Source organism: Fukomys damarensis, unplaced genomic scaffold (assembly GCF_012274545.1).
Source record: "Fukomys damarensis isolate Sample0158 unplaced genomic scaffold, DMR_v1.0_HiC HiC_scaffold_16, whole genome shotgun sequence".
In the NCBI taxonomy this organism is placed as follows: domain Eukaryota; kingdom Metazoa; phylum Chordata; class Mammalia; order Rodentia; family Bathyergidae; genus Fukomys; species Fukomys damarensis.
The window spans coordinates 101,166,559-101,184,471 of NW_022900928.1; the positions used below are offsets into that span (position 1 = coordinate 101,166,559).

At 34.3% G+C, this 17,913-nt stretch overlaps 1 protein-coding gene across 6 annotated transcripts in view; it reads left to right on the forward strand.

Annotated features, from left to right (window-relative positions):
* Cnot4 (CCR4-NOT transcription complex subunit 4) overlaps positions 1–17,913 on the forward strand; it is a 109,172-nt gene that overhangs the window by 78,023 nt on the left and 13,236 nt on the right. For 4 of the 6 annotated variants that reach the window (XM_010616188.2, XM_010616191.2, XM_010616190.2 and 1 more), the window contains exon 11: positions 522–1,019. In XM_010616188.2, coding sequence (XP_010614490.1) covers positions 522–1,019 — 498 coding nt within the window. Of the gene's footprint in view, positions 1–521; positions 1,020–5,990; positions 6,384–17,913 lie in introns of those variants that run through there. The other 2 variants (XM_010616193.3, XM_010616194.3) reach the window with 1 other exon arrangement.

The window sequence follows — 17,913 nt, forward strand, 5'->3', positions numbered from 1 at the left end:
CTCTCTTTAAATTCTGTTATTGATGTAGAAGAAAGTTTAATTAACATTCACTGCAGTACCTCTGAAGCAGATAGTTAAAATTACTACCAAATTTTTTTCATTAAATAATTTTTTCTTAGTATATAAGGCACTGCCAAATTTATTTGTACTTTATCTTTGATAAATGCATTTAAACATAAGCTTTACTAATTAAAATCATTTAGATTGTAATTATTTAATTTAAATGATTTTTGCTGGTTTTGATTGTGAGTATAATTTGAATCAAGAATTTTTTCTTTAGATTAGCAAAACCACCTGTATTGATCAATTTTTGAAAAACTGATTTGAGTGAACTAACTACTAGGAGTATATGGTACCCTGTATAATTAGTGAATTTTCTGTGCTAAGAAGGCATAAAGATTTTGCATCTACTTGCTTTTATCTTGTTATGTGGTGTGGTAAACTTACACTAGTGTGGATCCTAATTAAGTGTGAAAGTGAACTCTGTATTTTATATTCATCACTATCTCTCTTCCCTACAGAAACTATCCCAGTGTCATCCTCTACAGACTGGCAAGCAGCATTTGGCTTTGGTTCTTCTAAACAACCAGAGGATGACTTGGGTTTTGATCCCTTTGATGTTACTAGAAAAGCCTTAGCAGACCTGATTGAGAAGGAACTGTCTGTCCAAGACCAACCTTCCCTTTCGCCCGCATCTCTTCAGAACTCCTCTTCACACACTACAACTGCCAAAGGCCCAGGCTCTGGATTCCTGCATCCTGCTGCACCTGCAAATGCCAACTCTCTCAATAGTACCTTTTCAGTCTTGCCACAGAGGTTCCCTCAATTTCAGCAGCACCGAGCAGTTTATAATTCGTTCAGTTTTTCAGGCCAGGCAGCCCGCTATCCTTGGATGGCTTTTCCACGCAATAGCATCATGCACTTGAACCACACAGCAAACCCCACCTCAAATAGTAATTTCTTGGACTTGAATCTCCCGCCGCAGCACAACACAGGTCTGGGAGGGATCCCTATAGCAGGTAGGTTCATTTAGAGCCTTTTGAGAATTCTTGAGTAACTCATGCCTTCAGGTTGTTGGGGGAGGGGTGTGTTGGATAACAAAATACTTATTAGGCTTGGAAATTTCTATGAGAAAACGTTAAAGTCTATCATAATCTATTTTTAAGCAGATGAATGCCTTGTAATATTGAGCTTTATAAGGATGGTGGAGTATTATACTTAGTTAATTGTTTGAAAGCCTTTTACTTAATTAGGGTAGTTATCAAATTTTCATATGGTGTATAATCAAGAATAAAAAGAAGAAAATGACCTCTGAAATTATGGTGCTATAAAATTCCAACACCATAGTAAAAATCTGATTTTTACGTTCTAAAGTAAAGAGGTTAAAAATTTTCAAATGATAATGAGAGCATGAGGGATAAAGCCACTCTTTAACTGCTTATGGCAATAACTTATTTTGACTGATAAACACATACACACATCAAAATTGCTATAAAGAGTACTTAATATTTGAGAACTGATCATTAATGTTGTATAAGTATATCATATATCACAGACATACTTTCTGTGAAAAAGAATTGTTCAAGGAGAGAGATTTACCCTTTTAACCTGTCACGTTTTTATTTCTGGGGGAAAATATTACGTATATATAAGATAATACAAGTTTGATGCTAGAATACTTCTGGTTTTGTGCTGCTGCCCTTGAAGGTTTCAGAACTTTTGGGTTTTAAGATCCTATTTAACATTTTTTTTTAATATAAACTGCCTTCTAGGGAGTCACTCTTCTTAATGTGGTATTGTTCAACTTGGGGCTTTAGAAATGATGTGAAAAAGAGTTTGTTCCTCTCCTGATTCAAGTAGAATAGAGTAGCCCCCTACTCTGTCACCTAAGTTACACAGTCTGTTTTTATCTGTTGTCATGGCCTTTAAGGTATGACGTGGCACAGTGGTGTCAGTCATGTACTTTTACCAGTAAGATTCATTCTCTAGAATTTGCAAGGTTGGCAGATGAGTTTATAGATATTTTTGATTTTGTTCACTTGAAACCAGAAACATTCTGTGCTCTTGACAAGTAGCTAGGTCTTAGTTTGTGGCTATGGATATAGTTAACAGTTGACACTGTGAGGTTATTTTTACCTAAATTTGAGAGCACCTAATGTAGTGATTTGCACATTGATGGGGTTCATGATATTTGTTCACTTAATTATGATATGTAGTAGGTAATCCAGAGCAGCAATTTTTAGTCCTTTCCTTCCACATGACATTCACTTGTGAAACACTTAAGTATTCAACATCTGCGCACCTTTTCTTCCATTTCAAGCTAGCATATTAGAGTAAAATTTTGTTTTGCTTTGCTTTAACCATTTTTAAAAGCAGCCTTTTAACTACTAGTGAATCTCTTACCCAGTTTACAATAAAAGATTTAAGTTCCCCTAAATATTCTAAACATTTAAAAATAAAGTGTGAGACCATTTACAGTATTATATCAACTCTTGTTTACCCAACAGTAAACATATAGAAATACAAAAGAAGAAGCTGGGCGTGGTGGTGCATGCCTGTAATCCCAGCACTTGGGAGGCTTGAGGCAGGAGGATCGCTGTGAGTTTGAGACCAGCCTGGGTTACATAGTGAGTTCTAGGTCAGTCTCAATTACATAGTGAGACCCTGTCTCGAAAAAAAGAAAGAAAAGGAAAGGAAGAAAGACAGACAGACAAAGAAATATAAAACTTGGCTACTATTTCCAAGTAGGCATACTTGAAGAGATAGGATTCAAATCATGTTTGAAGGTGGTAACTGGTAGTGGAATCTGAGAAACATCAGTGCAGCCTGTAATTGTTGGAGAGGCTTCGTTGAAGGAGTAGGAACTCTGATGGTGTCTAGGGTTTGTCTCAGCAGCAGGGGAGGAGCCAGGCCTTTTATAGTGGTAGAAACTTCGTGAGGCAGGTATAGTATGTCATTACCTTAAGAATCAATCATACTGCTTGAGATGCTGCTTAAATTGTAGAGAGATGTTGAATGAGAGGATGAGGTATCTGGCAGTGAAGCAGTATGGTGCGGCCTTGACACGGGGACTCTAGTTCTTAGCTGTCTTCACTTTGCTCTTTTATTTGACTTGTTACCTGACCATCTTTGATAAATTATGCATTCTTCCAAATTCTTAGTCACAGTCCATTAGCACTGAAGAGCAATTTAAACCTAGGTGTTGCAAAATAGGTATTTTAGAAATGCCACACTGGTAGTGAGAAGTCACTGATTAGTGAGTGTAGTTGTTATGTTTAGTTATTTGAAATCTTTGTGTAAAATTCTTTACTTTTTAAATGTGGCATTATAGTTCTGTCTTTGTGAGTATATTTGGTCTTTCACTTTTACAGTATACCCAACCATAGAGCATTAAAAACTTTTCAGATGTGTTAAAAATTAAGTCACCAACTTAAGGTTCTGAATCATTGTTGTATCTGTGGGGTTTGGGGGAGTTTGTTATTTCAGATTTTCAAATTTGGGCTATGCATACTTGCGTGGTACTTAAATGGTGACTTGTGGTTAAGGTTACTATTAGATTATTTTTAAGACTCTAATGGGTAGAGAAATTCCAGCTTTAATAAGCCAAAATATTTAAAATTGTTATCAAGAATCACACCAGAATCTATCATGACTTATAAACATTTGAAAGATACCTCAGGAAATTATGTCGCTAATCCGCAAAACAGAATAGTTTTATAGTTGTAGCCAAGTGATTTAGAATTTTCAGTAGCTATTTGAAATGACATTGAAAAATCTGGAAAACTATGTACGACTTGACTATTTAATTTGAAGGAGTTTAATAACTGGGGAATACCTTCCTTTTCTATCTCTAGTTGTAACTCAGTAGTACTTCAGTTGAACTATTGAAAGGGAATCAACTTCATGTTCTCCACTGATTATCATGGTACCTGATACAGAGTAGCTACTGATTGAATGTTTTAGTAAGGGAGACTACGGAAATGGAGATACTAATGGGACCTGCTTCTTTAACATATATACCTAACTATTCTAAACTAATTCTATATTGGGAATAGTGTGTATATTTATTCTATAGAAATGTAGAGGAAACAAATCAAATGTAGAGGAACAAATCAAAGGTGGCAGCCACCTACATATCTACAGATGTCATATATTTTTATTAGCTATTTATATTTACATTTTTACTTTCTGTTTAGTTAATTATTAAAAACAGATATCTGAAACCTATCATGGGAAGAACAGTTGCCAGAGGTTTGACAGAAATTGGGCTTCTGTTTCCTTTGTGTAATTGAAAACATGTCTGTGTTTAAAAGTAATTATTTTCTTAAGGTGAAATCTTTTTAGCAGCATTTTGTAGGCTGCACATCTGGTTTGCTTTTAGAAAGATTTTAAAATAAATAATCTTGGGGCAAAACTTTGATTAGTGGCCAGTTACAAATCCCTGTATATCTTTTTCTTACTGGAATATTTGCTTTTGTTTTAAAAAGTTACTTACCTTGTCCAGTTTCTTCATTTTAAAAATGGCAAAGTTTTATTCCAGAAAATTGAAATCATTTGTTAAAGAGCACACATTCAATTAGCAGGACAATTAGCCTAAGAACTTAGACGTCAAAATCAGTAATAGAAATGTGTTTACACTACAACACTGATATTCTCCTTCACCATTGAAGATCACTGGCACTTGTCTTAACTTGGCTTTCTTCCCGTAGTAATTGATTTCTGCTCTCACATACTTGCAAGTCCCTTTTTATCAGTAGACTCTATTCATAAGGTACACTGGCCACGTTCAGGGGTATGGCCTATAGTAAACACATTTTCTGTTTTTCCACAAAGTAGAGTGTTTATTAATGGGATGAAAAATCAATCTTTGCTTAGCCCTCATCGGTACATGGTGTCACCAAGAACTGTTGTTTAAAATTTGCTTTACACAACCTCCTTGCTATGTACTTGAGGGTTCATAGGAACTTTGCTGATTTTCTGAAAAACTATGAAATAACCTGTTTGTTGATTGAAAGACTCCTTTTCTGTGCTTTGTCAGTTAAGCTATCTTTCCAAATATAATTTTGCAGATTTACTTTTTAAAAGAACTCTCTTCCAAGATGTTTTTATTCCATAATGCTAAACATTGTAAAACAAATAATAATAAATCTAAGTCTAAGCATTGTTGTTTCAACATATACTTCAAAAATATTTGAAATTATTCAGGCCTTAAATTTTTTCATGTTTTTGTTAATTCACATTAGTTATGAAAAGACATTTTTATTAAAATTTCTTTGTTTTATATTATTTTCCAAGTAACTTTATTGAATTTTGAGTCACATGTGAAAAAGTTCACTTGTGGTAAAATAATACTCAATTACATTAGGAGAACTGAGTTCGTTTATATGTAGTTCTCTGACCTAGAAGTAGTCATCTTGCTTTCAGTCAATTGGATCATTGTCGTTAACATTGTATTATTTTCCAGTTTCTTCACAAATAAACATACTTTCAGATGTTATATGTTAATATGCTAAGTTAATATTCATATAAATTATTTTTCCTAGTATATAACCCATGCTTTTAAAACATGGATTTATTATTTTCCTCTTTTAAAAATCAGTTTTTCACTCTTATGAGTAAACTTTAATTTTTTTTTACAAAATATTATTTACCATTAGCAGTATCTATATTTATAAGAGGTCCAATTGGCTTGGAAAAGAATGGCTTTCCTGGTCTTTTTTTTTTTTTGGTAGTGTATTTGTAATCTAAATCTTATATTTGATCTTATCTCTGACATAGCTTTAAAATTAAGGGTGTGCTTAGAGTGTAACTACTTTCTAGTACTTGATAAGTTTATATTTTAAAATTCGTGTCTTATTTCACACCCAGATTCCAACCATTAAGCATGTGCTTTATATATGTATCAATATTCCAAGTATTGAAATCATTTTTAAAGGGACTGTTAACAAATCTAGTCACCCATAACTAGACCATGACTGACTTTTCCACAGGGGAAGAAGAGGTGAAGGTTTCGACCATGCCACTGTCAGCCTCTTCCCATTCATTACAACAAGGACAGCAGCCTACAAGTCTCCACACTACTGTGGCCTGACAACAGAACTGAGAGGAGAGGATTAGACTCTGGGGTGCTTGCATGGGCAACCGGATTTTGCATGATTCCTTTCTGATTTTGCATTTAATGTATACACCCAAAAGAGCCAATATAAACGTTCCTCATGCCTACAACTAGTGTGTTACCTCATAGTTGCTAAAGTATTTCTTCATTAGGCCTTTAACATAATTTATTAGCATAATAATTTGGCATTGTTTCTTATGAGTAATATTTTTAACTCATACAAATAAACTTATAGTACTAATTAAGATCCCAGATGAGATTAGCTAGAATTGTTCTTGTTTTGGCTCTTTTACTGAAAATACACAAAGGTAATAGTAGTTCTTGTTTTCTGATTTGTGAAAAAATGGTAATATCTCCTAAAATTTTTAAAAATTAAGATAATGTCTATTGCATTCTTTGAATATTTGAGAAAAAATACATATAAAACAAAATTGGTGGTGTCATTTAATGCTCAGAAGGATGTTATTAGCACTTATTTTTAGTTGCCTAGACTTATATCCTATATTATGCATTACATGTATAGAAACTGTTTGTTTTCTCTCATTTGCACATTTGCACTTTCTTTTTGAATGGTTGTTAATTATAACATAGCTGGTTAAAAGGTAATTATTATGGCCTAAATGCAATATAATCTCTTTCCTAATGCACTGCCTAGTATACCAGGAAATGCCTCAAAACACAGAATTTCAATTTCTAGTAAATTTATCAGAAACTTGAATATGGGGTAGACATTGTATGTGAATAGCAGCCATAGTGATAGAACATTTTTATTGAATAAACAGTAGTTCAATGGAATATGTTTGGAAATTTCATTGTTTAATAACTAAAATGTGCTGACAAGACTGGAGTATGTGATCATAATGAGACTTTAAGTGGAAGAAAAGAGATTGAGTGTGCTCTAAAATTAGGCCGAGTTGAAGTAGATAACTTTACTCAGATAATAGTGGAGTACCTTATTAGAATATAATGTGAGATGATGTTTTTGGTAGTACTAAATTTCTTCAGACAGTTTCAAAACTGATAATAAAAGAAAAACGTGAACTCAGTTCTGAGTAAAGGACAAAAACTGATTTAGCAAACATGACCATATTCTGCCTAGGTGAAGCAGTACCTGGAAAGAAAGGGAAAATCGGACCTCTTCTTGAGATATTTAAAAAACAATTGTGATAAAAAGGTATGCCTTAATTTGTTAAAAAAAATTTGACTACCAAAAAGAACCCTAGAGAGTTAAAATAATAATAAAAATACCATATTAGATGATGTTAATGTTATTTGGAAATGAGTTGCAAGGTGACTTCTTTATATAAAATCTGATTACTTTGTTAGATATCATGCAACAAGTTAAATGGCTTTATCCCAAGGAATAGTGAAGTAAAATAAAGTTTCTTATTTCCTTACATTTAGTTAACTGAGGCTGTAGAAGCAGCTGTGTCATTTAAATTATATTTTTTAAAATTCAGCATTAGTATCTCTAATCCATTTAAAAGTGATTTTAAGACATTACTAGAAAAATCACCTATTTGGAAAATACCAGGAGAATATTATAAATTCTTAAGCATCAGCCTTTAATCATAGGTTAATTTACTTAGGATTTTCATCTTTGCAATAAAAAGCTAAGGCTTAGCTGCTAGCTCCTGGCAGGCTGTTTTAAAATTTTGGCTCATTGTGATGATGTTCTCCTGCTTTCAATGTAAGCCTCCCATTCCCTCAATCTTCTTACAGAGCCATAGCCCCTGGCTAGCTTTGTTTACTCACTTCTTGGTGTTGAGAGATACACCTGTTGAGTAAGGCTTCTTTGCTGATCTTTCTCATTCATAATTTGTGTAGAAAAACTGTAAGTGCCCAGGCTTAGCCACAGTCCTGAGTAGATTTCCCAAAGCAGTCAGTCTCCCTGTCTTGCTTCTCTCACTTCCAGGCACCCCATGAATCATTTCTTGGGAAATGAAGACTCCAGTTTCTCTATGTTTATACAGTGTGGCTAAAAAGGATCTTTTAATGCACTGTGTAATGTCCAGACCTTGTAAGACTTCATCTTTTTACTCACATAATATTTCATTTAATATAGCTTTGTAGAAGTCTTCCCAGGCGGTCATGATTTTACACCAAAGTCCCATTTCATGTAGCAAGCAAGTTGTAACCAAATGTTAAAGAAGAATGAGAAATTGTAAGAAGCTTCTGGTTTGTTTTTCATAAATTCCTGCATGATTCACCTTTCACGGGGAAATTTTACAGACTTCTATATCCTTAACCTTTTGAAAGTGATTAGTCTTTTCCTTAACACAGGAATTTTTAACCTGGAGTCCAGAACTCTTTGAAGGTACATACAAAATTGTGGATTTGTGTGCATGTATATATATGCATTTTATTTTTCTGGGGGAGAAGATCCATAGTTACTAGATTTGTAAAGGGTTTGGTGACATTCTCCCCGCTTCAGGAAAAATACAAAAGGAGTAAGAGCTGCTGCCTTGAAATGTTTATAGTGCCATTGTAGGAAACATTACTGGCTGAATAATTTTAGTTATATGATGTCAAGTGCCTCTTAAATCTATTTTTTTAAAGATTCCATTAGAAAGTACCTTTGATTAAAGATGCTTCCTCCTTGTTCTGTTATTTGGTTTCCAGGTGGTACTTTTGTATATTTCCCCTTATTTCAACAAAGCATTCATTAAATATTTGAGTACAGTACTTATTTGTGTGATGACTTGAGCTAGATATTGAGGGCTTCAAGAGTGAATAAAATACAGACCTATCAGGGTTAATATCTAATGATAGTTTTCACTTTTAAAAAATCAGATCAGCTCTTGATATGTATTAATCACAAGAAATAGTCCAGACTTATTTTATTATTCATATCTCAGTAACTGCTGTGGCATTGGCAACAAAGGTATTGAATACTTATGCTTCAAATTTTAAAATACGTGATAATTTGAAGGGAAATAAAAAACCTTAGTAGGAGAATATATTTGTTATATATGCTCATGTCTTTTACTCTTAACATTCTGGGAATTAAGTAAAGGCTTTTATATATGTTTCTTTTAAAGACAACAACTTTAATGCATTTTTTTCTGTGCACATTTTTACTGAGATGGCTTCTATTTGTATATATTCCAGACACTTCTCTTCTGCTGTGACACAAGTTCACAGGGAGGTTCACACACAGTCATTGAAATCTTACAAAATGAAGACCACCATGTTACCTACATAGACATACAAGCTTGGGGACATTTTTTTCCTATGTAGATATGTAAGAATTTGGATTTTTTTTTTCTTTATGAAGTTTTCCCAAATCTGCTTACTTAGTTTTAGTAGATGGATATTATAACATTTGTAAATACAGTACATTTTTCAGTTATATAATATATAGATATATAGATATATATATATCTATATATATATATATCTTTATTTTACAAAATTGGTATAGTCAAATTATCTGATGTCAGGCTATCACTCTGCTTTTAGTAGTGTGTGGCTCTCTGAGTTAGTGTCTACTTTGTCCCTCCTAGAACTAGATAAGCGGCAGTAGTATCTTCAGGTCTTCATATATGTAATGTTCAGTGAACAAATCAGATAGCATACCAATACAAAAGTAAAAGTAAGAGTTAAAGAAGTTATTATGAACTGATACAGAAAGAAACTTCATGGAAAGTATGGAACTAAGATTACTTAAATGTAGATGAGAGCAGCAGAAAATTTGTACACTAAAGAGAAAGGATTAAACTACCCACTACAGGCACATATTAGTGTGGTCTAAAGGGGTTGGAGGGCAGGACCATAAGGAGACACACTCAGGTGAGGTGCTGTGTATGGGACCTACCATTAAATGAAGTGTGGCATCACTGGAAAATTAGGAAGAAGAGTTTAGTCTTGATGTGGTAGTGACAGAGAACATAATGTTTTGAGAAAGATGTAACTTGATTGTAGCATTTTAAAGAGATGTAGTTTGGTGTTATTTGGATAATTTTTGAATTGAAGTAAGGACAAGTTATAAAACAATTTTAGTTATGCCGTTGCTGGCTAGTGCAAGTGAATCCACCCAGACAAGAGTAGTAGTTGTTGGAATAAAAAAGAATTATGTTAGAATTTAGAAAGCATGGAACCTAAGAAAAGATCTTTAGGTTTGACTAGGTAACTACAAATTTACACTTTTAAAAAGATGCAGAGTGGGACCAGATTCCCAGGATAAAAATGATGAATATATAATATACATTTTAAGGATATTTGACAAGAAAGGTGAAAAGAAAAACAGCTTGCTAACTAGAAGGACAGTAAATCATAAACGACATTGGCTTTGATACAAGAGAAAGACCGGTTAACCATTTAAAGGCAGAATACATAAAGCTAGTGGAGAGGGGGAAGTGACAGCACTGAAGAGAAGAGAGATTTAATTCAACAAGGTACTTCTTTAGGTGGTAGAAGGAAGGAAACTCTGGAAAGTTACAGTGTAGTGTTGGAGAGCTAGGTGGTGTTTTTCTCCAGAACAGAGCAATGAAAAGATTGTGGAAAGTAAGATTAGAGAAAATGAGAACAAGTGGATCTAGAACAGTAATTATTAGAATATATTATTGCTGGAGAGAGGGGGAAAAGAACAGAGTTGGGGGACACACTCTCAAAAAAAGAGAAGGATTTGAAAATCTATGTGTGGTGGTACACACTTGTAACCTCAGCACTCTGGGAGGCTAAGCCAGAAGGATGACAAATTTGAATACAGCCTGGGAAACTTAATCAAAATGCCCACTGGTAGAGTGCCCTGGGTTTTGGTCCCCAATACCACAAAAACAACAGTAAATCTTTGAGAATAAGCCTTCCAGTGTATTTGAAACAAAGTAATTGCTGCATAAAGATATGAGTCCATTCAGAAATTTTTAACATCCAGATAGATATGTGTAGTTTTGAATGTTCCTCTTATTTAACACAAAGCAGCAAGTGTGGGAAAAGCAAACATTGAAGGTTTGGTTAGAAGCTGAAGAGGACAGGACATAAAGGTATTAAGGAAGACAGTTTTAAAATAGCTCATGAAGAGTATAATAAGGCTTTTTATTGTGAAACAGTAGTGTGAATGATTTGGAAGGGAATTCAGTGATTTTAGATTTGTTGAAGACAAGAGGGTAGTGTTAAAAGAATGGTAGTAAAGAGACTGCCGTCAATGTGTTGACCTTTTGGTGCTAAATGATGGGCAAGAAGCAGCCCACGCCCCAGCTTCTTTAAATGGAGATTATATGAGGGCCAACTTCCTTCCCAAGTATGGTAGGTGGACATGGAGGCAGAGTGCTGGGGAGGAGTTGGAAAGTCAAAGATGAGATGAGTCTTGTGTAAATGATAATAAACCCAGTGAGTGCAAGGGACTGATGGAAATGATACTTAAGCTGTGAAAGATAAGACAGAGTAAGTGTGGGGTATGATGAATTTGGTGGTGGAGGAACCCATGTTATAGGTCAGCTACCTTGTCCTACTCTCTCACAAGCAAAGTAAAAAAATTCCACTACCAATCCTGTAGGATTTCCACTTACCAAAGGGAAAGGATCTCTGTGTACATAGTTGTATTAGGCCATTTGGTTTTATTTATATAACTCAATTAGGATTGAAAGTATATTGGTGAAAGGCAAAGAAAAATTAAGAATTTTACCATAGTAGGTAAAAAATATCAATTTTAATATAGTAGGTAATAAAAATATTTCATTCATTTTATCCCAATTATAAGTTATTGGGCTAATGTACTCTTCATCCTTATTTTTTGTTATACTTAGGATGTAAACTTCAAGAAAAATTGCTGGAGATATAGTAGGTCAGGGATGAAAATACTGTTTTATTTTTCTCTTTATCTAATTAATAGCGGATATTCCTAGTTTGGAAGTAACTTTAGTTTCCTGACACTAAATATTTTAAAACTCATTCGACTTGTTTCCATGTGTGTCAGCTGAAATATCAACTATGACATTTGAAAATGATGACATCTCAAATAATCGTTGCCTAAAAATATTACATTTGTGAAGCTATTGATGGGTTAAGAAGCCCTTGTGCCTTGGCCTCCGTACTTGTTGGTGATTTGCTTCCATGAGTATTAGTCTGGCCATTACACATTGTTGGTTATACCATTTTACAGATAATAAGGAGCTCTTCATAAAGAATTACTCTTGGCAGTTCAAGATCCACAAAGGAGATCACTAAGAGGCCATTATGTTTTATGTTCTTTTAGAGAGTCTGCTTTGGGCTTGAGTTACATAAAAACCTAGTTTACACCTGTAGTTTTAGCCACTTGAGAATTGTACTGAAGTACTCAGAAGTGAAAAAAACAGCTTGAAATTGCTGACCTTGAGAACCAATCCATTTTTTCCAGGTTCCTCTTTAAGGCCACTGTTGATTTCCCTGCCTTAGTCCTTTATTCTGCAGGTTCCTGGAACATTCTGGGTTTACAATAGTATTGATACTCTTAAAGCAGCAACCCCTCCCCATATAGTTTATAAAGCCTTTAAAACCCCCAGTATCTCTGGGCATGGTGACATACACCCATAATCCCAGCAGTTTGGAAACTGAGGCAGAAGGATCTCTGAGTTGGAGGCTAGACTGCACTACATAGTGAGTTCAAGGCCTGCTTGAACTATATAGTGGGACTCTATCTCAAAAAAACAAAAACAAAAAAACAGCCAAACAAATAATAAAACACCAGTACTTTTTTTTATAGAATTAAAATTCACATAAAGTAGAATTATTTGAAAGTGTCCAATTCATTGGACCAGTACTGATCTTTAAAAAAACCTGTGAGTATTTTGGTCCTTTCCCTGCTTGTGCTGTGTGGTAATAACTGCATATAGACTCAGTGTTTGTACTCAGTAGGCTGAAAGACAAATGATAAACCTTAAAATAATGAACTTAAGCTGGTAGGTCCAGCAACTTTGATACCCTCCGTCCCCTAAAAAAACAGCAAGAAGCTCTAAGCAAGAGACCCATAGGGGATTGATTGGCTTTCCTGAGTAGATAAAAATGTTTGAAGCAACTGTCTGAATAGTTTTGAGGTGGGATAGTGTGTCTTGGTGCTACTTAATGTGCATTATATAAGAAAGTTTTTACTTAGCAAAGGTAAACTATAAGGCTAGATCTCTGTTTGCATGTGAGGATGAATGTGTATGCATGAGCTTGTGTGTGGTTGGTTTTGTAAAGTAATTTTCAGTTAAATCATCCCCTTAGTGAATATAGCAGAGGAAAATGCCTCAGGCTATTTCTGTGTGGCTTCTTACAATTTATTCCTGCTGTACATTGATCAATTTATGTTCAAGATTAATCCTGTATTTTTATTTCCTTTAATTTTTTTTCTTTAAGGAAATTAAGTACAGTAAGATCACAATACTGATGTCCACCTCACCCTGTTCATGTTTTTTTCTTAATAGATACTGTAGTTCCTAACATTTTCTCATCAAATTCTACTCTCCTAGGCATACTCATCCTGTGTCACTCTTTTGGGAAAAACCTATGGAAGAGATAATTAAGAAAAAATGATCGTATTGATTAGAATGACAGCATTTGAGAGCTGACAGTATAACATTTTTAAAACAATCAAATAATTATAATGATAATGATAATAATAATAATAAAGTTCAGAAGGATTGACTTGCCCCTAGTCATAATCTAACCACAATTTAAAGTTCTATTAGTTGTCACTATGTGAATTTGCCCATATATGTGTAACTTAGTAGAGCAAAAAATTTAAGATTGAGGATGTACCCCTTCTGTAAACATTGTTGTATCTTAGTTTATTATAGTGGGTTTCCCAAGTCAAGGGCTTTCAGCTATGAGTGCATGTCATGAATTGAAGGCTTTCAGTGTTCATGGTCTGGCAGCTGTTATCAGCTGTGAGTTGTCAGATCAATCTTGTGGCTTAGTGTCTTGGAGTAAATTTAGGAAGGGAAAAAAAACCCTGTAACGTTGTAAGTACTCCTCACGTAGACTCAGTTGCATTACTGCCAATCTCGGCATTAAGAATGTAAAACAGAAGTGGAATTTTAACTCACCTAGGATTTATCTTTGGTAACTAAAAGCACTTAACCAACATGCAGTAACCACTAGACTACTGGCATCCCTAATGTTAAACAAAATATTTTAAAATGAAAAAAAATCTTTCAGTAATAACACCAAGATCTCTTTTACTCACACTCTTTTTTTTTTTTAACAAGCAAAGATCAAATAAACTTTATTATCAACAGTGTACTGATGGAAAACATTCTAGAATTTGGCTCTCTCAAAGCACAGTTTCTTAGACCACTGGTCTGCTCTTTTTTTTTTTTTTTTTTTTTTTATTGAGTTTATTGGTACAATCTAGGTATACAATACAATTACATTCATCATTGGGATTCTGTACCTTTACATAATAGGTCTTGATTCTCATTTTTTACCCTTGTCCCTGCCCTCCCTTCACACTCTGTCTTTGAATAAGAGCCATGAAGAATGATACCATATCTGCTGTTTTTTGGTTTTTTTGCTTGTTTGTATGTTTTTTCCATTCAAGGAAGTTGTTATTTTCAGCATACTGGAACAGGGAAAACTCCACAAGGATTTAAAGATGATAATAACATCACCATCTCCAAGATGAAAGTGAAGAAAGCTGACTACAGTCAAATTTATAACCTAGTCCTGTTTTCTGATGTGGCTAGATCTTGTCCCAAAGACTATATACTAGCATTTGCACTGTTACCAACCTTGGAGTAGAACATGGATCTTTACTGGAATGTTTCAGTCCTCCTTAACAAGTCTGACACCCTGAAGCTTTTTATTCCTTTATTACAACGATCAGTTCAGTAGCCAGCCAAAGGTAAAGGAAGCTCAGGGTTATGACTTCATCAGCCAATAAGCAGCTTTCTCGTTGGCCTTAAGCCAAGTGTTATGTTACACACCATTATTTCATGTTTGTTTCTTCTATTAAAAATATTAGTTTATATTCAGGTTCATGATTATGGCACTTGCTTAGGGCAAGAGGTTCCATTCCCAGCAAAACACACACACACATCCTTGATGTATCTTTTTTGTTATGGGTTGCTGAACTCTATGACCTACTACCCTATTATCTCTTTAGTGTAGGATTTGCTTGCAGGTTATGTTTCTGTTTTGCTTCTAAATTGTTCATTAATAAACTTCACTGTAGACTTCTAGTTCCAAATAGGTTGGTGTAACCCATCTTGTATTTTGGTCTAGTCTGTCCTACAAGTTGTAAACTCTTGAGACCTTAACTGTATATTACATTGTAGGTATTATTTAATTGGAATGAGATATATTACTGGAATAAGAACAGATTTAATCTCTGGGCCAGGGATTAGCTCAGTGGTTCTACCTCCTGCCTTGCAGGCACAAGGACTCGAGTTTGATCCCTGGTACAAAAGCCCTGCAACCTTTATTTCAAAGCAAGCTTTTAGGTTTTAATTCTTGATCACCAAAAGTCTCATTCTGGTAGCTTGTGCTTGTCTATATAGTTTCTTTTTCCTTCTTTGAACAAAGAAGAAATTATTTCTTTTTCCCTGTAATTTACAACAATTAGCAGGGAGGTCACAGCTGTATTTTAATGTTTTCTACTGGATCCCAGTCAGGCCTGAATTGTTTCTTGTCAAAGGAGAGAGAGCTCTCCACCATGATGCTATGTGTCCACTCCACAATTACTGTGGCCACCAAACCCTGTATTTCCTTGGGAACCATTTTAATAGCCTTTTAGCATATTTCCAAATTGGCTTTGGTTTTAAGTGATCATATTCTTTATTCCTCTTTTTCTGCTCACTTGTAAACGTATTACATCAAACGAACACATTTAAACAGGTTGTCTTGGTTTTAAAGCAAATTAAAATAAAATTAGAAGAAAATAAAGCAGATTGATGAACAACCACTGCACTGTTAAAGTTGAATCAGTAAGCCAGCATGGTGACTCAGACCTGTAATCCCAGAACTTTGGAAGCTGAAGCAGGAGGATCACCATGAGTTTGAGGCAGCCTGGGCTACACAGTGAGTTCAGAGCCAGCCTGAACTACACTGCGAGACCTTATCTAAAAAAAAAAAAAAAAAAATTGAATCAAGAAAGATTTGTAGCATTGTAATATTTGGCATTTTTAATTCACCTCATTTTTAAGGTGCCTCTTCAACTCCTTAGAATCATTTAAACTTTATAAACAATGTGACCAAAATTCACAATTTTACCGGCATTTTTAATTCACTTCATTTTTAAGGTGACTCTTCAACTCTTTAAAATCATTTAAACTTTATAAACAATATGACTAAAATTCACAATTTTACTGATAAACATGATTTTAATAGAATTTTCTTTAGTAAAATGTTAATTCTAATTCTGCATAAAGCTCCAGGATATCTGATAAAGAGTTATAGTTTCTGATTTATTTATATTTTAAAATGTATTCATCTAATCTTCCCTCTTTCCTTCCTGCTTTCCTTCTTTTGCAGTAAGATTCAACATTGACTGAGAATTGGTTCTGTCAAGACCATCTCTGGCAATCTGTTCCAAATTCAACTATAATAAATCATAGCTAAGGATGAACATTTAAATATATATTTTAAATGATTTTAAACGAAGGCCCCTTAGTGGACAGCTGGTGAGCATATAAGTCTTTGAATTCATCAGAGTCTTTTAAAATGCTATCCTCGAAGGAGTATCATCTTTTGTAGGTCTTGAAAGAATGTGTCATTAGGACTGTGTGCAAGTTGTGTGTGTGTGTGTGTGTGTGTGTGTGTGTGTGTGTGTGTATGCACAAAATAATTAAATGTTTGCAAACTACGTAGCATAAACATTGTAGTAGACAATACCAGGACATTGTGACTCCGAAGAGTTTCCAGAGTTGAATTCTTAACTCCTTTTTTGAGACATCATTTGAAAATTGGAAGCAAAAAAGTTTTTATTTACCCCAGTAAATGAATAAATATTAAGGACAGAAAAGGCAAAATAGTCCTTTTTAAAAGTACTTTGTTTTATAGAGCTGTTTTAGGTTCACAACAAAGTTGAAAGGGAGACAGTGATTTCCCATGTATTTGTGCCTGGGCACATACATGGTCTTGTCCCTTGTCGGTATCCCCTTGGAACACTTAACAGTTGATGTACCTATGCTGACAAGTTATAAGGCTGAATCCATAGGTGACAGTGGGCTTCTGAAAATCCTCTGTGCCCTGCCTGTTCGTCCCTCCTTCCTTCCCGTCTGGCCCCTGGCAGCTACTGATATTTATACTGTCTCCATCATTTTGCCTTTTCTGGAATGTCTTATATTTGGAATCAGTCTCTAGCCTTTTCAGATTGCCTTCTTTTACCTAGTAATACGCATTTTAACCCTCCTGCCCCCATCACACTTTCATATAAAAAATAACTTCAAAATAAGCTGTAATAAGTATCTTTTGGTTTAGGTGACATAAAATGAGGGAGAACTTGTTAAAGATATATGATTGTTCTGTTGTATTGGAAATGTTTATCTCCATGATTGTACTCATACCTGTTTCATTTAGTTTTAATTTAAAATAATGGAGAAGTTACATCATTTTCTTAAATTATGGTTTTCCAAAATAAAGTAATTCAACATTTTAGTGTGTAAACAATATTTTCTAAACATAAAGCTCATAGTTGGGTTGTGAAGAACTTGTCAGTTAAAATCACATTCTGGAAAAATAATTTTAGTCTTATTTGGGATTTTGTGACTTTGATTTCAATACTTAAGATAATTCTATACTGATAGAAACCATCTTTTAGAAAAGATGTCTTCATTATTGAAATAAAAGTAGGTTAGGGCCAGGGATTTAGTTCAGTGGTACCACCATCTGCTTTACAC